This window comes from Lasioglossum baleicum, chromosome 3, assembly GCF_051020765.1.
Source record: "Lasioglossum baleicum chromosome 3, iyLasBale1, whole genome shotgun sequence".
In the NCBI taxonomy this organism is placed as follows: Eukaryota; Metazoa; Arthropoda; class Insecta; order Hymenoptera; family Halictidae; genus Lasioglossum; species Lasioglossum baleicum.
In genome coordinates this window covers 1561325-1580271 of record NC_134931.1, presented here as the reverse complement: position 1 = coordinate 1580271, position 18947 = coordinate 1561325, and the positions used below count along the sequence as shown (strand labels likewise).

At 45.5% G+C, this 18947-nt stretch overlaps 1 protein-coding gene across 5 annotated transcripts in view; it reads right to left on the bottom strand.

The window, feature by feature from the left end:
• Window positions 1-18947, bottom strand: part of Bbg (PDZ domain-containing protein big bang) — a 123202-nt gene that overhangs the window by 6337 nt on the left and 97918 nt on the right. For all 5 annotated transcript variants that reach the window (XM_076420213.1, XM_076420210.1, XM_076420211.1 and 2 more), the window contains one exon: window positions 94-657. In XM_076420213.1, coding sequence (XP_076276328.1) covers window positions 94-657 — 564 coding nt within the window. The remainder of the gene's footprint in view (window positions 1-93; window positions 658-18947) is intronic.

The following is an 18947-nucleotide window of genomic DNA, read 5'->3' as shown; positions in this document are numbered from 1 at the left end:
TATCGATAAAATGAAGAAGAAGAGAAATTCGTTTTTCGAATTAGAATAGCTCCGAGTGCAAAGGATTAATATCAAGAAGAACAGCATTCTCACCAGTCAAAGGCAAAGGTGGCGGCGTGTCCACCACCTCTTTCTCCACGTGATCCTGCGTCTCCTCGATAACCGGCGCATCTTTATGATAGTATCCCGTGATCTCAACCTTCTTCTCGGACACCATCACGTTCCCGTTACCCTGGTTTCCATAAGTAGCATAGTTGGACGTCGCTTTCTTCGGGAAGCTGTCCAAGACAGTGCCGTCCAAGGTGTCCTGACAAACCTTGTCGACGCCTGTTTTCCCGTTGATCTCGTTCAGCTTGCCGGCGTCCTGTCGTCCGTTCTCGACGACCCTGTTGTCCGGCAGGATTATGCTCGCGGTGGTGACCACGTTCCCGTCGATCAGCTTGAAGCTCTCGGCGCCGATGAACGTTGTTTCGCTGTCGGCGCACACGAGGCCACCGTTCGCCGTCATCGTCGACGCCCTCGTGGTCGCGCTCGCTGTCACGAATCGGTACTGTTGACCGCCGCTGCCAAACTCCTGATACGCCGCTGGGAACTCGTCCCCGTCCGGGGGCAGGCGTTGACCGCCTCCGCAGTTGTCCATCCTACCATTTACCGTCCCTGAAATCCGACAAAACCCATCATCATTTCAAGGCACTGCACGACATTCGCTGCAATCGATCAACTTCTGTGCCCAACATAATCACTAGACTGCGAATGTCTACGCGAATGAAAACTTTTCTTTGACATAGCACTTAACTTTTAATGTGATTTTTTGGTCTCTCTTTTCAGAAACTAGATAATTGATAAAGCTTAGAATTATTCTTGTACTGATACTGTAACAGATGCAAATTTTATTACTGGACGACGGATCTTTATGCAAAATAAAAAATGTTCGCATTGATTGCAGGACACAGGAGCCAAATGAAAATTGTATTTTTCTGTTAATATTATTTAAATTAAATTAAAGCTTCGAAATCTTCGACCTTCGAAGGAAAGTTACAGCCCTACTGAATACGTGAGTTTTGTCAAGCGCCAAGCCTGTCTTGCCTTTCTTTTCATTTAGTCCGCGATATCCGATTTCACCGAATTTAATAAAACTCATTAAAATTTTGTTTGCAAAGTATTATTTTTTAAGTACATTCGTGATATGATCCAGAAATTTATTAATAGAATGCAATCTTTTAAACTATGCTTTCTTTGGGTACAGCACAATTATTAAAAATCTTATAAATAGGCTTCCGGTAGGTAAAGTGTTAAGCTGAAAATAATACATTGATATCCTTAAATATTTTTGACACGTCAACTGCTTTAAATTGTACGTGGCTGTTTTTGTCATAAATGCATAGAATCCGCAGTCTATTTATTGCGACACTTGACAAGGAAACAATTTTACGGGTGACACTGGTTAGTTTAATAGAACATATTTTATCTTTTTGCCTGGAAACGCGTAAAATCCGCAGTCTAGTCGCAATGTTAATAGAGTGATCGGTCGAACGTGTCCAACTATTAATAGAATCATAAAATCGACGTAGATATATTAGTTCCTATCTAAAAGACAGCTATTACTCATTAGAAAGTCAACAATCCCACATATCGCCACATTCCGAACAAAAAATACACTCCTAGCGATTACCAAAGCGGACACACCTGATTTTCCGTATAAAAATCATCGTTCTATATATCGAGCGTGCTCTTAGAATCTACAACTAGCGACAGGGTCGAGACCTCGACAAGATTCCTCCGTTCTCGCTTTTCGTTCCGTCGGGCGAATTGTTTCGGTTTCAAGGAATTTTTACGAGCGTCAGACCGAGCGAAAACGTGACAGCCGCTTGTTCTCCACAATGTCGGCAATTAACATCGATCCTTTGATCTGTAAACGGCAGGATTGTACACGTCCCGCGGTATCGGCGCAGCAGAATGGAAACTCGGTCGTGGTATTTTTTCCTCTGCTCGAAGATTCAGCGCACGTTCGGCGATCGGCGACCTTCGGCGAAGAAACATCGCGAATCGCAATTGCGAATCGTAAAAATGTAGACGTGCTAAATGCGAATATCTCAATTGCCGGTCTCGCCTAGATTAAAATTCCATCGCGTTGAACCCGAGCTCTATCTCTTTCTCGATGAACGCGGAATCAACCGGCCGAGAAACATATTCGACGAACGCGTTCGTCTTTTTTAAAAACTAGTCTCGGCGTTATCGGGATCGACCCGCGCGTTCTGCCGCTGCCGCTAGTTTATTTCAGCTTTTCCTGCCCGCTGGAATCCCGCGGATCGAAATGCTCGAGCGGATCGGTCGCGTTGCAACACCGAGCGCACGCGAGCGTGAACCGATCGGTTCTACACGCACGAGCTTTTACGCACGAGCTGCGAATCCGCTCTGGGCGATACCGATTCGGATCGGCTACGTGCTGTCTCGAAATAAAACAGAATTCATCGGCTTCAAACAGGACACTGAACACCGATCGATTTTGTAGATTCGATATTATGTATACATATGTGCTTATTAGGGTGGACCTCATTTTTCGGCCATGAAATTTTGGGCTCGGCTCCCCCCAATATTGTTCCATTTCATGAAACATTATATATCCAAAGTTTTAGATCAATCAGACGTTGGAAAGACGTGCCACGTTAGGGTAGACCTTAGCTGTACCTGGTGAAATTTTTTATCCGAAATTTTTTCACGCCCCCCCCCCATCTAAAATTATGCCATTGTATAAGAAAATAATTCCTGCCAAAGATGAAGTTAATCGGATAAGGGGAAGACGTGCCACATTGACGTTGAGTTGCGAAAAACAGGAAATTTTATAGGGATGGGAATATTTGAAGGAAAGACTTTTGAAGTTAAGACTATTGTCTTAACCAATGGCACAATTTTAGGGGCGTTGGTCCACCCTAGTGCTTGTAGTGTCTGCATCTATTTCAAGAGACAGGAGTCAGATCATTCTTATTTCAATCATTCTAATAATTAATTAATTAATTTCTCTTCCGTTTTACAATGCACCTACTCATTCCGTTTTAATTGCATAAAATCCGCAGCCTGCCGATGTATTCTCGTGGAACTCATTTGATGGAAAGGCTAAGACAAAAACTGGAATGGCGAGGTTTGTCGCAGCGATTATACTTTCGGTCTTTTTGCATCTACCAGACTCTGAATTAATTTGCGATTAATTCCGACGCAATTATACATACAGTTTGCTAATCGATTTTTAGTCTGAGCGACGAATTACGATTCCAAGGCGCCGAAACCAATTAATTAAGATAGTGTTTAGTTTAACACTGCGACTGTCAAATGGCTGGACATAAAAATTCCACAAAATCGAAAGAATGTCTGATCGATTTTACACAAACATAGTAATTAATATCGGAGTCTAGACTACTAATTGCATCGTGGGCGCCTGTTCGAGATTACGATTCTCACCTGATAGTCCCATTGTTCCAAGGACACCGGTGGAAAAAACGCCGCTTAGGTTATTTTAGCCGGTTTACGCAATCGCGTTACTTTCACGCGTCCCGATCTCGCGCGAGTCCAGTTTCGCCGCGTGTCCGCGCGGGAATCGCTCGCGGATCCGCGCCTGATCACAACCTGATCTCTCGGGATCCAAGGATTTCTACATTCTAACGCGCGCACCCACTGATAAAGCCGAACGCTGTTATCGGCGCGAGTCGAGCGATCGGCTCGCAACAGCCGGGCGTGTCGGCCCGCGATTTCGCTCGGAATCGCGGAAAACTCGCAATAATATTTTCAAATGCCTTTCGCAATCGCCCTCCCCCCTACTTCGTCGCTCTTCCGCATTTCACTCGGAACCCTACCGGGGAATCTCGAATTTGTACCGATTGGTGGAACGCGGGAATAAAATAAAAAAGTATATTAAAAAAAACTTTTTAAAAACTCCTTTAAACAGGAGAAAATAATTTTTTTAGATATTAGTGACTATAAATAAAAGCGTGGAGTGCTAAACTGTATTGATAATCTCCGTGGGCGCTCCACGCTTTTATTTATAGTCACTAATATCTAAAAAAATCATTTTCTCCTTTTTAGTGCATTTCAATATAAGTGTAGTTTTTAAAAAGTTTTTTTTATATATTTTTTATTTTCTCCTTTTTAGTCTTTTTTAAATGGAACGCAAGATATAGTAATGCTGGCATGAAACAGTAAGATATATAGAAACGCAAGATATGGAAATACGCAAAATAGGATGATTACGAGAGACAACGTCTCTTGATGGAGTCTGAAATTGTCCGAAATGGAACTGAATGAACGGAACATCACGCTGACCGAGCTCTTTCGGTGCGAAATGGGTCAGTGGAGTGGGGATGAGTCGGAGTAGGGAGCGCTGGAGCGCGGAGTGGGGATCGCTGAACGCGATGACGTACTGCCGAACGTCGCGCGACGAGGTGTGACGGTTAATATTTAAATATTTTTCTCCTAGACGCAGTTTTTGTTAAATTTGTTTTTTAATATTGCATTGTCATCCAGTTCTGAGCCATGTTTAAAGTTTCAAGTCTCTAGCTATATTTGACGCATAGAACAACAGCTACAACAACGACAACTTGGCAAGCTAATACAAGCGTGGTAAAATTGATTTCACCCCTTAACCTTCAGTCACGTCGGGTGCAATGTGCTTGACGGGATAAACACCTAATTAAGTTCATTTATACAACTGCTGTTGGGGAAATAGTGTACTTGGTGTCGTCTATACTCGTAGGGCCGCCCTTTTGGCCCTCCCGAAGGGTGGGGGTGACTGAGTCGCTTGTGTTTTCCGGATACTAAATGATCGCGCTGTGCCTCTCAGATCGGTTGCGCCCGACGGAAGGTTAATGACTTCATTATATTAAAAACAACATTACAGTACTCTGAAATTTTTCTAATCTTTTACTGCTCCATATTTCACCGAATCAGTTTCATCATAAATTGAGAATCCGCAGTCTACTTATAATTATTGAAATTCATCTGAGAGGAGTTTCCGAGAATTAGCTCTCACGTCAAACTCCGGGAGCAACAAATTTCTGAAATACTCTCGAATGGACACGCAAATTGAGAGCATTCTCGAGAGCAACTCTGCTGTTGCAAGGAAAAACGCAGCATGTCACAATTTCAGAAAAGAAGTCATGAAAACAAGTTCGAGATGCTGAAAAAATACTGCAATCTTACCGATGACCGGTGTGACGAATTAGTGATCAAAACTGTAAACGGCAATATCTCGAAAGTGAAAGTATGTGACACGCGGCGTTCCTCCTTACAGCCGCAGATGTGTGATCAGCGATGAATGAAGAAAAATTGAAAATTCTCTCTGCACCCAGCGCACGTAACGTAAAGAGGTAGAACCGACATCGGGATGAGATATTGTCAATCCCTTTTCGTGCAGCAACGCGATCGAGCAGGTACGGCAAACAAGCAGGTTTTACAATGTGGAGCATGTAATCAGGCGGCATCGTTCTCCACGCGCAGCACGTTACTTAGCGTATAATTAATTGATTGTATAAATCCATGATAAACGAGACCTGTAAAACAAGCTAGATAGCTCGGCTGGAACAAGTTCAACCCGGTCGATCTTCATTTTACAAGAGCTCGATCTACGTGCCTGTAAGCTTGCGCAAACATGCAGCGATGCTGCGAGAGCGCATTATCTCTCGAGATTGCCTAAAACAGATTAGTTCTACACGGCGGAACACAATCGCTGCCACTGAAACACAAAGAGTCCTGAAAAAATCCGCGGAATTCAAGAACACGAGGAGCCGTCTAACACGAGCTGCAACGTTCTATATACGTACGGTTGTAGAACGGTGTAATCGCTACCTTTCTACGCGGGCTAATGCGAAGCATGGTGTATGATCGATGGGCTGCGGATATTATGCACTTACGGTAGACGCGAGCCAAAGAAGAAAACGAGTCGGAGAGCGCGGGCAAGAGCTGGAATTAAAATAAGTGACTACTTAATCTCGATTTTTTCGCGATCGTCTAGGTATATAGAAAACCGCAACTTTGCATAAACATGCGCGCGCGCTCGGCGTCTAACGATGAAGACGTAGCCGACGGGAGGGTTCTACCGAGGGACGTAGAATATAATCAAGCCGTGGCTCAAGGCATGCAGCATCCACGGTGTAGAATATAATCCATGCGTCGTCTTGGTGCACGGTTTCATTTAACGAAGACCTGTTTCGTGCGATTCAACTGTGTTTTCACAGTGCACAAGAGAGGCTGGCGCGCGGCCTCAGGATACGATTTCGCTGTAAAGTGTCTGTCACGCATGCATACCGGCAAATTCGGTCTGGAAACATTCCTGGGATTAATCGTTGACAGCTTTGAACGCTAATTTCATTTTCGGAAAAAAGGCCTGATGATCTTGGAAATGTTTGCGAGCCCGTACAAAGTCCACAGAGTAGCAGCAGCTTGACGACTCTTTCGATCCTGGTCAGAAGGGATGACCGTAGGATTTCCCCGATCGAGGATCGATCTCGCGTGCCGTCTCCGCTCGCTAATAAAACGCTTGTCCCGCTAGCTTCTGATCAACATTCCAGGCCGGCTGCTGCCGTTCGATGGAACTAATCGGCGATACACGTGCGAGAAGCGGCGTGTAGTATACTAGTACATAGCCAGCTAGCTGCGTGCTGTGTGCCGTTTACACGATGCACGATGCACCACGTGCCATCGGAGATTCCATTGACTGGCACACAGAGCGCGGGCATGCTGGCGGAGAACGCTCGACAACCGTATTATGCAATTCGTAGACGAACATCGCCTACGAGCTTCCTGTTTCTTCCGACCGGCGTGTTCCGGCCATTTAACAGAAACAGAGCCTGAGACCATTGAAACCATCCGTGTCGCTTTAGCCGACAATTAGCCTCCGCCCGTGTACCAGCTGATTCGTACGCTGACCTGCTAATGGGTTTCTCGTATCCGCTTTGCCCAGTAGTTTCGCAATCCTGGCTCGCAGATCTCGTTCGCAAAGTTCCCTTGGCTTTGCTTGCTGTAGGAGGTGCAAAGCCACCTCTGGGTTCAGGTTCTCTGGTTACAAGTTGATTCCAATTTCAACGATTTGGGTGTGACTGTAGTTTAATTGCGAATCTAGAGATTATTACTCGGATCCCGGTCAGTGAAGTGTTAATTAATGATATTGAAGATATCCAAACGAATTTTGCAATACACCTTTGCTAACTTTGCATTCCTCCCAGATTGAAAATACGCGGAATGCACTTTCTTCTGTTGCGTATGATCGATTACGTGAGGCAGGATATTAATCATAGCCATCAATGAAACCGGCATCGACGTCTTCGATGCAAGTCACTTCTGGAATTCGCTCTTTTCCACGTGGAACGAACGCAGACGATGACATTCCGCGACATCAGCGTGCCGTGAGAGTCCTCAGGTTGCAGTTTGCTGAGAAGAGGATTCCTCAGGCTGCTCTTCAACTTCCGTTCGCAACGTTGTGAATCAATAAATTTGATCTTCTTTCGAAAAGGTTTCAAGCGACGAAGAATACCGTAGTCATTGTAAGAGGTAAATTAAATTGGATTGATGAGTCGAAAATAATATAAGGACATGATTCAATTCATTGATTCAATAAATTGGTTAGAGAGAAAATTCACTTTTGCCTAATTTCTACGTTATAACCGTGAGCTTAGAAAATTTTCCAGGTCAAATCAAAGGGCTGGTAGAAGTATGAAAAATTGCAAGAGGCCTCGGTTCGCGAGTTCGTGAGAGCCAGTGATGGTGCACGGCCTTAGCCCAGAACCGTTGGAGGATAACGTTCTTATTAGCCGTCCGGTGAAGTTTTTAACACGCGTTTCGCGCGTTCCGGGACGTTTTAATCCGTGGACGGTCTCGCATTCCATCGTCGACAGTGCAACGGGCAAACCGTCGACGCGTTTACGTGTAATGTGCAACGAACGCACACTCCGACGCTCGGTATCCCCGATATCGGTACAAATATGGTGCGATCGCTGGGACACGCGCTCGCTCGCTCTCTCGCACTCTCGGATCCCGCTCTCCTGCTCTCTGACGCGAGCCTATATCGCCGATTAGTTGCATCTGCCGGCAACTCGGCTAGGAATGTTAATCGAGCGTACCGGGTCGCGCGTTTCGAAGCGAACGAGAGCGTTCCGCCGAGACGAGTGGGTGGACACTGTCAGCCGGATTTCGAGATCTTGGAATCTCATTCTCGAGAGCCTTCCTGCCAATGCACCGCGAGCAGAAGTTCCTCGACTAGCGTGGAACAAATGAGACTAGCAGTAATTCGCCTGATTGAAGTACTGCTTGAGATTGGATAAGTTGTTTAAAATTGGACCCGGCGAATTGAGTCTCTTCGCGAAGCTGGAAGGATTAGCGTACTAGATCTTGTGTAAAATGACTCTTTCTCGCGAAATTGCGGATAAAATCTGAAGAGAGTGAAAGTCAGCACTCGAATGGCGACTCTGATTATTCAAAATATTGTTTACATTATTAAATATATCGGTATCTAATCAATTACTAAACATTTAGGTATTTTATGAGGTATTATATAGAAATATTCTAGGTCGGAAGAAATGTATCATTTCCGAGTTAAAATAGTACCGACTGCAAAATGTTAATGATTGCGAAGATCGCAGAGTTATGGGACGAAAGTCGCGAAAACCGCACGTGCCTGTCGCATCAGTCCACGATCGAATTTCTCGAATCGCCGTGCAAATCGCTGCGGAAATTGTGTAAATGCACGCAACAACGCCTAATGATCTCGTACCAATTAACCGTCGAGCATCAATTAACCAGTGGCCGCTAACCTCGTTAGAATAAATACCCAAACAAACGCGATCGCGCGTGGACGACTATTCCCGTGGCGCTCCGCTCCTGGATTCGATCATGCGATACTAATCGAATTGGTGCTATCAGTCCACCTCCATACAGTAATCACACTTCAAAACAGATGTGCCTATTCCACGCGTATTACATATATTCGCCTCGCTCTTCGACGAACCGCGCACGAGACATTCCTGCTTCGAGGCACCGTTTCGAACTGTTCAGACGAGTGCTTCGACATCGATTCTAGATCGTCGAAGGTAGAAATAGTACTGACCTCGACTTCGTCGAAGAACCAGGCTTCGCGAGAGCAGCTGTCTTCGTCTGGCTTCATCGCGTGCGACTTCACTAGCTTGTAGTTCTAATGGCACTTCCAGTTTCGATGTGTTGATGTAACGGTGTCGGGCTTGATCCACACTTGACCCACACTGGATTCAAGCCTGGTCCTTCTTCTATTTTAGCCCCTGAAGGTTCGAAGAGGATCTTTGGTTCAAATGCTTCACTGATAAGAAGTAGCCTCTGGTAAACTGCTGAACGTCTTCTTGAATGATCCTACAGCTTCAGGAGCCACTGAACATTTTAATTTTTTGTCTTTTGCAATGGTCCTCTAGCTTGAGAATATTTGAGAACTCTTCTTCTGGAAGTGTCTACCACAATAATCCTCTAACTTGAGAATCTTCTTCGATTATTTAATTCCTGATTGTCCTCTGTAATGGTGCTCAAGCTTCAAAATTGTCCTCAACTATCGTTCAACTGCAGGATTCATTATATAACACCTTAGGTCCTGGATGTAGCTCTAATAATCTCCTCGCAGAAAACAGTTTTCCAGCCTCTGTATCCTCTTTAAACGATCCTGCAGCCGAAAGTTTCGTTCCCGAAGGCGACGGCAGCGGGTCCTCGACTCTCGCGCGCCGAAAAGGACCACTTTGGGCCACACCTGCGCGAAGCTTCTTAGGACAGCTCCAGAGAGGAAGAAGCAACGAGCGTTGTGTTGGCGAGGGGTATCACGGGAGGGAGAGAGGACCCGTTCTTGCCGGCAAGAGGGCTCTCGTAAGACTGGACGACATTGCTCGTCGGGGCCAGCTTCCGCGGTTACAGTCGACACCGAGCGTTACGCGTCCGCTTCGGGGAAGGGATAAAACGACTCCCGGAGCTGAACCGAGCGGTTCTGAACGACGACCGCGGGGAGAAGTGTCTCCGAGGTTACACGTTTTCGGTCCTTCGGGACCCACGGATTCGAGATGTATTTTCCACCGCGCGCGCGCCTCTGACGAAACACCGAAACCGGCTAGAAAATTTCGAAGCCGAGAAAAGTAGGTTGGGGGATCGGTTTTATGGGCAATTCCGAGCAGCTCGAGTGTCTCCTCTCGACCCTGACGACCACGGCCGGCTGCATTGTCGACGAGGAGGTCGTGTGCGGATCGCATTAACACGTCCCGGACCGTGAAACTGCCCGTGGGAGCCGGTCAAGAGAAGTTCGAGGCCCTTCTTTCGGCGAACCGGGTTCGTCGAGCCGGTCGCCGAACTCTCGTCGTCTATTCGGGGAACCGAGTCCTTCTTTCACGGATCTTCGGGGTCGTGATGAAGATGTTGACTGGACGAGGAGGCCTGCTGCGTGATTCACTGGAAGCTGTTGTCTCAGCCTCGCTGTTATCCTTTTGCATCCTACGCTCTTCATCGATGCTGGATTTTGTGCGGGGCACGCTCTCTTGTTTGGATTCTGCTTTTCTCCAGTCTACTTTGCTTTGCGTGTTTTGGATTTAATATTGTTTGATTTAGGTTGCTGTGTCCAGCGCTTCGCTGCTCGAATCACTGGCAGCTGTTTTCTCAGCTTCGCTGTTTCCTTTTGGATCGTGGTTCTTTATCGATTCCGAGTTTTTTAGGCGTGCTCTTTTGTTCGCTTAAAATGTCTATCGGTGAGTCAAGCTGCAATCTCATCGAGCGGAAAAATCTGGACATTAGGGGAGACCACCGCAGATTAACAGATTTCGTATAGATAACATAGTGGTATCTGGCGAGATAAAAATGTCCACTTTAAAAGGTGTCTTAAAGCTGCTGAGCCGTATTAAAGCATACTAATGCGTATTGCATCATTGATACGCAATCTAAGGCTCGCAAAGACGCTGTTTGCATTCTTTATAAAGTGCTCTCGATAAAATATTTCTACAATCTAACGGTGGATCTATCAATTAAAAATTACCTCATTTTATAGTACATTACGTCATGAGGTTGAGTCACGCCTCAACGAAAATTTTTAAGAATTGCAATCGAGTCATTTCTCGCTTGCTCGCTGCGTCCAATGCTAATCATCCTGACGATGCATCGTAAGTCGCAGAATAGCTTGACTAAGGAGAGCGGTTATGATTCCAGAGGCCATGGCGCCAAATACTTGGAACCTATCTGTCCAATAGAACAATCTATCCAGTCCATCAGGGAAGCAAACGACGCGTCGACCAGCAACGTCTTCCAGTCGCATCAATTCCAGAATTCACCTAATCTATTCCACACTGCAGAATACCGTACCTAACAAGATCAGAGACCGACGCGATCATTTAAATGCAACTGTGCTAATTCGTGCGCAACACTATCATTTTATTCCCACCATAAAATTTTCTTTAAAATGAGACTAGCATAATTCCCGTTGTTGTTTCTGGAGATATATGCCACTAATTTATTTTTAGCACTTAAACTTCAGCTTTCTAAGGATTCCATGTTTCGAGAATCTTTACCGTTATAGAGGACAGAGAAACTGGCAATTATATATGTAGATCCGCTTGAAATTAAGTTCATCTAAAAACCCGTACAAAATTAAGTAAAGGGGACTTTAAAAGAACCATGTAGAGTCAAATGGACTTTGCCAAAGAAACAGTGCAAAATATGTCTAAAAGTTCGTGTAAACTTAAGTAAAATGTGTACAGAAGAACCACGGAAAAATAGATCCAAGCGTGTCTGAACAACTGCGTGATTGTTCGATCATTTTTTCCCGGCATGAAAGTAATTTCCGAAAGGCCATCGATTCGCGAGGCACCAATCGGCAGAGCCATTCCGAGAACAATGATACACGCTCGCGAGACGGAATCCGTGAAGTATGAAAAAGAGCTCCGTCACTCGAAGGTCGCGAACTATTAATCGCGGTATGACGCTTGCCATCGACGAACATGCTGGCCGGCGATTAATCAGCCGGCGTGTGTCAATGGTGCCATAAGCGCGTGTCGGCTATGACTGTGAGTCAAGCCGTGCGCGTCCCACGAAGACGCGAACAGGAAGTACTCTCCATTCCATTGTTACTCCCGCATTAATATCTGTTTGATCTTTCGGCCCGACGCGATGCGTTATCCGACCGATCGGTCCGTAGAGATAGCTCTGATTGGATTCCGCGGTCGAATTTATGGCACCGGCTCGCAATACGCGGGATTTATTAACGATCGAATCGGAATCGAAGGCCGAACGTCGTCGCTGTTTCCACGGAAACTGACACGAGGACGCGTAGGAGGAATTTACGACGAATTAATAAACGATTTTTCACCGATCCCTCGCGTGTTCCCACAGTTCCCGTTTTATCGCGAGGAATTCGTTTCAAGGAAAATCGCCTGAACCGACCACGCTAAAGCGATTCCAGATCTTTTGTTTCACAATCGTGGAAATTGTCAAGTTGTTCTTATTGGGCGTTGTTGAAAGAATTTCTTCAAGTAGGTTCTAATCAAGAAAATTGAGCAACTTTGGTACTGCTAAGATGGTTAGTAGAACAACGAGAAGTATCCTTCAGCTTGTCTAATGAAACAGATTGTCGACCGCAGGATTTTTTCCAATATTTATCCAGGTTCTCGGTTCTCTGTTCGATAGTCCACGGTTACTCGAATTGCAGTGTATTGCGTCACCATGCTAATCCCAGTACAAGATCAGTTTCTTTCGCAAACGCTTTCTTCCCGAAGTAACAGCGGTTTCGCCTAAAAGCCGTCCTTGACGCGGGAAGATTCGAATCGCGCGATATACAATACATACGTACGTAGTACGTACACCTCGCGCCGTGTCTCGAAAGTGTGGAACCTTGTACGTGGGATTATTAATTGTTATTTTTATCTCTGGCAAGTTGCGAGACGTCGCGTCACTGGTTGGGAATGATTGGTCGTTCTCGAACCGGGCTCTGGTCGAAGCCCATTGTCGTTCTCGAAATTTATTGGTTACTGGATCGGTCCACCGGCCAAGCGATTTGCATGATATGTATCGTTTTATTCCGTAGTCGGCGCTGACTCATTCGAAAAGATCGCGTTTCTTTTCGGCGTGTACGCGGAACAGCAACTTCTCAAATTTCTCAGTTCTTTCAGAGATTCGGAGGAATCTTCGAGGGATGTACAACGGGTTCTAGATTTGTAAATGAATTAGTTATTGCGGTTGGCGCTAAAATAAACCATTTCCCGAATCTGTTCTTTCAGAGATTCGGAGGAATCTTCGAGGGATGTACAACGGGTTCTACAGGGTCATCCGTTTTTAAACGGCCAAACGTTAACCAGCTGTAGAGAACCCCAAATGGAACAACTTTTACCCCTGTAACTTTTTTTGTTTCGGCCTTGATTTCCAGATAATTGCAAAAACCATCATTTTTTGAGTTTACATAAAATTAAATATCTCAGGACTCCAATGATGAATCTTGATGGATTTTCCTTTGTTTAGTTTAAAATAAGTAGGGGCATCTTTTTTATTCAATAAACTTTTTTGTATGACCTTCGGATCATGGTTTTTTTGGCGTGGGGCACACCGCCACTTTCCAACTTATTTCTTTCAGGCTCCACGGTGTGCCCCACGCAAAAAAACCATGATCCGAAGGTCATACAAAAAAGTTTATTAAATAAAAAAGATGCCCCTACATATTTTAAACTAAACAAAGGAAAAACCATCAAGATTCATCATTGGAGTCCTGAGATATTTAATTTTATGTAAACTCAAAAAATGATGGTTTTTTGCAATTATCTGGAAATCAAGGCCGAAACAAAAAAAGTGATAGGGGTAAAAGTTGTTCCATTTTAACGTTAGGCCGTTTAAAAACGGATGACCCTGTAGATTTGTAAATGAATTAGTTATTGCGGTTGGCGCTAAAATGAAACAATATTCCGAATCTGTTCTTTCAGAGATTCGGAGGAATCTTCGAGGGATGTACAACGAGTTCTAGATTTGTAAATGAATTAGTTATTGCGGTTGGCGCTAAAATGAAACAATATCCCGAATCTGTACTTGCCCCATGTTCGCAACAACAATCGGCTCGATCTCGATTGAAATCTCGGCGTGGAAGGGAAGGGTGAATTCGGCAATTTTCCGAGCGGCTAGTCGCGCGATTTCGCAAAAGGCGAAGCCGTGGCATTATGTATTCTCGATCCGGCGATTTGCACATCGAAAAACCGATTGTCTTCGCCGGGTACTTAGGCCTAGAAAAGTGGGACGCAACTTAATACGTCGAACCGCGTTGAAGGGTTAATATCACGTTGCATAGATCTGCGCGCGAGTGACCTCGGCGCTGGTGCACGCGCGTGCACGTTTATGTAAGTGCTCTCTCGCGCGAGTCTGTCGGTTGTTGCTCGCGTGGCAACTGGCCGTTTCTGTCTGTTAAACCGGCGTGGATTTTAATACCCGTGCGTTCTAATTGGAACCGCGGCATCGGCTGAGAAAGCGCGCGCGAGAGAGAGGGAGACTGCATAGAACCACCAATGAACCGTGAGTATTCGATCGAACACGAAACACATACGGCAGCAGACACCAGGCACAACAACTCTCGTTTCATTGATCGATCCCTCTCGGGGGCCCTCTCCCGCTCGTTTCGCCTTCGGTGTGTACGTAAGAACCTTGCGTGGAAACTCATTCCAACCTGTGGTTATGTTATTTGCGCGTAATGCGACGTGTAAACACCCGTTCCTGTCCCGTTCTTCACGTCCGGGCACCGCCGCGGAATATTCGATAAGGGAGGCAACAGCACAGGCCGATTCTCGTTAGTCGAGACGCGCGCGCGCGCGCCTTGCGAAATCGCTTTTTACCCAAGCAATCTCACACTCTGATTCGCCGGTTACATCATGAAAACTCGCGGGATCCCTAGGTTATTCTGATTCGTGGTACGGTGGTGTTGTCGTGGGGCAGGGTTTTGCACCTGTGCTCACCGCGAGGCGTTAGAACATAATCCAGTTTTTTGGAGAACCGAAGAAATATATGCCGTTGCGCGATAATGTGGATGTTTGCTGTGTAACTGGATTGTCCGTTCTTTACGGCGGCTCTTATCTCTGTTTTACGAGCGGAGGTCTTGCAATCGTGGCCCTTTGCAATTCTCTGTAATTCCTGGAATGTTGATACTGCTTTCTTTGTATTCCTATGTTCTTCCTTTATTTTTTCAGCCTTGTGTATCACCCTTCGCAATCTTGTATAGGGTTTCCTTGAGGAACTTTTGTTGTCGAAGATGTAGAACAGAGACCATCAGTTCGGAATGAATGGTTGTCAGAAAAATCCGCGGTAACCCATCCCCTAACGCGTACCGTGACCGGCGTTCCTTAGCCTAGAATACCCACGGATTATTACATCCAAATTCAACTAACTTTTGGTGTACCTAGTGCGATTCTTATTCGTAAAAGCCTTTCTACGTTCCTCTCACTAGAATATATAAATAGTTATAGATTAGTTAATTTAAAATTCTCAAGATCGTAGAAATGCACAAGGAATTTATTCTGAATAAATACATTCAACTTATTCTGATGAAACTGATGAAATGATACTTTAATCTGGCCAGAGATTTTCTCTCCCATTATTTGCAAGCCAAATAAACTCCGAAAGTACGTTTCTAAAGATTTCTCTTACGATCAATCTTTTTCGAAATTTTCGCCTGTACTACCCTGCTTCCAAGCAATCTAACTCGTTTAAACTTTATGGCCCATACTTGTAACACTCGACTAGCCATCGTGAATTCTGCCTAACCGCCTTTCCCCGAGTTCTCCCGCGAATATACTTTACAACGAAAAGCAAAAGCATCCTAAAACACCGGGATTCGTGGTCGGAAATCGCTCTCGGCCTGATCCGGCTCGAACGACCATTCGTCACGTTCAACTTCCGCCTGTTGTCCGGCCGTAGATCATCCGGGAGGATTTCCTTAGTGCGTTTAATTTTATAGCGCCTGCCGGCCTCGGACGAGCGAGTTTCTTCGCCGATGGAACCTCGTCTCCGTTTACGAGCGGTTTCCGCGAAACGGAACGATTTCGCGGATTTCTTCTCCGCCGCGGAACCGTGCATTTACCTTTCCTCTTTAGTAGGTTTTAGCCGGCAATCAGGAACTCCGCGAGCCTAACCGCGAGTATCTTATCAGATAATGCTCCCTATCGCTGATCTTTACCAACCTGGAACACGCCGAAACCGACCGAACAGCGATTTCCAATTATCCGACGATTGTCGATACGATTTCGGCTCTGACGTCAGGAATATACTCGGCCCTTCGCGCTGCCAAACATTTTTACTTCTGTTGAAAATATTTACTTTCATTCCAAATTTTGTTGAAAAAGCACGTGTATTTACATACACGTATACATTTATGTATATGTACAGTAAGGAGCAAAACTGAACCAATAACCACAAGTTTTGTATAAATCATTATTTATTGCTGGAAATATTACAATTATTTTTATCATAGTTGGAAGTAACTTAAGAAATTTTTTTCGATAATTAATGTCTCCTCGTTTAGCAATGACAACAAAAATAGATTGATTCGGTTTTGCACCGGTCCCTACAAGAAATGTGTACGTGGAATATTCTAGTATTATATTTACATCTAGCCCTTTGGTATGTTTGCAAACTATTAGTCTAAACTAGTGGTTATTGGTTCAGTTTTGCTCCTTACTGTAAATACCATTCAATCCCATTATTACAAACGATGTTTAAATTTATTGTTGTACCAACAACCGCGAAATTTGTGAAACCATAGTCCCGATACATAAATCTCTAATCGTAACTCTGAAGAAAGTCATAGAGTGCAGGATTAAGAGACATTGATTTCGATCTTGGATTCCCGTCTACCCAATCATCATGTTCAGATCGAGATCCAGAGACTCTTGATCAGCAGTTGCGTGCAGACGGCCGGGGTCGTCGCAAATCATCGAAACGCTCCACGGTTGATTGGGGTACGTTGTCACTGAAAAAGATTCGCGTGCGGGGCCCAACGATGACCTCGTTGAACCGTGCTTTCGCCGAGAGCATGAACGCGCTACCACGGTCTCTGTTTCTCTTGTCAGAACGTTTGAACCTACAACGCCTCGCTTCGCGGATACTTTTACCGGCGTTGAACTTTACCGCGAGTTTGCTTGTTGATTTACGGCCGGTGCCGAGAGCGCAAGTCCGCCGGAGGAGCTTCCGTCGTGGTCGTCCAGGGCGGCCAGGAAATGGGTTCGTTTGAAGAGGAGGCGCGTCCCTCGGCCCAAAAATATCGCGCCTCGAGAAAGGTCAACTCGTTGCCACTCTAACCCGCGTGTCAACGCGCTCTCGCCGAGGCGCGAGGGAAGGAAATAATGTGGGAACAGAGCGATCGCTCGGCTCGACGGAGTTGGTTCTATATGCAGAAACGGCGAGTAACGGCGGCAGCCTCGAACGCTGCCACGGAATCAACCTTTCCGATTCATCACCGAATCGGTCCCGGTTTCGACACCCGACCTATGCTAATCGATCCTCGCGCCGGGAATCGCCTGCCAGACGTCAGTAACGCGGATCGGCTCTGTTTCGATCGATAGCGGTTTGAATCAAGTGTAAGATCCAGGTTTGCATCCCAGAAAATTTCAAGAACATTCATCGTCTCCCAGAATCACCCCGACATCGTTTCACAGTGCGCTGCGCGTGCTCCTCAAAGGATTAACAATATCGTGGAAGAATTAAAATTAGTAGGTAGAACATGAAACAGTGAAAATATCAGATGATTTTGATAAAATCATTATGAGGAGGAATAAATGTGTTTACGCATCTTCCGTTCCTTGCGATTAATGCAGACAGCTTTCATCATGCACAAAGATCCGTAGTCTAATCATCAGACAGCGGATCTTTATTAAACTGAAATAGAAATTTTAATAGATTGAAAATAGCATAACAGTATTTTTAAATTCTTTTAATGTTTTTACTGTTTTAAATTACTACTCGTTCTTGTCACAAATGCATAAAATCCGCTGTCTGCTAATCATCATGGTGCTCGAGTTTTTTTCTCGAAAACGCCAAAGGAAGAGCGAACCGCGCAGATCTATGGCGCCGCGGCGCGGGAAGTTCGAAACGAGGAACGCGTAGAGTTATCGGGAACTTTTGCCGGATGCTCGGTCGGCAAGGCGGCTAGGCGAATATTTCGCAGTCAGAAATAAGATTCCAGAATGCGGAAACATTGGCATTGAACGTCGGCGCGCGTCGTCGTACGTGCCTCGGGACGCCGATGACGATGACTCCGCTCGACTACGCTCGAGCCCCTCGTGGGAGCGGCTCGCGAAAACCAGTAGGAAGCGAATCACACCTCGAGAATCTTATCCAATTAATGTTTTTACGAGGGACTCGCGTCCGCCGCGAGCTCCCCCGAGAAAAGAAGCGCCGCTGGAAATAATATGGTACGCGGGCAAACGCGTCCCGATATCGATTCCTCGAGAGGTTCGACGGCCGGTCGCATGGAGACAAGCGCGGTTTTTATCCGTCCCGATGAGCGACAAGACGCCTTCCTCGTCTGCGGCACCCTCCGCAGATCCGTGGAACGAAGGAAATGCTGGGATTTCTTGGAAAATCGAAGCTTTCCATCAACCTTCGACGATGGAGCGTTTTCTGGTTGAGCCTTTGCTTCTTCTTGAGCGAATTTACTGCATCGATTCTGTTTAAGCGCTTTTCCTTGAATGTGAAACGTACTCGGATTTGTTCTTGCGTTTCACCCTTTGCTCCTTCTTCTTCTTCAGAAAATTTACTGCGTCGATTCCTTGAAAATCCTTTCCCTTAATAGCAAAAATCGAACAAGAAGAGAAGAACTTCCACTTACGGTTACCTCACTTCTGTAATGAGATTCACAAACGCGGAAACGGAAGACTACTTTTTAATCCGAGTTATTCATTTGCCAGCACGCACTGTCAACGTTCGAGAACCGTATATTTGCATTGCCACCCACA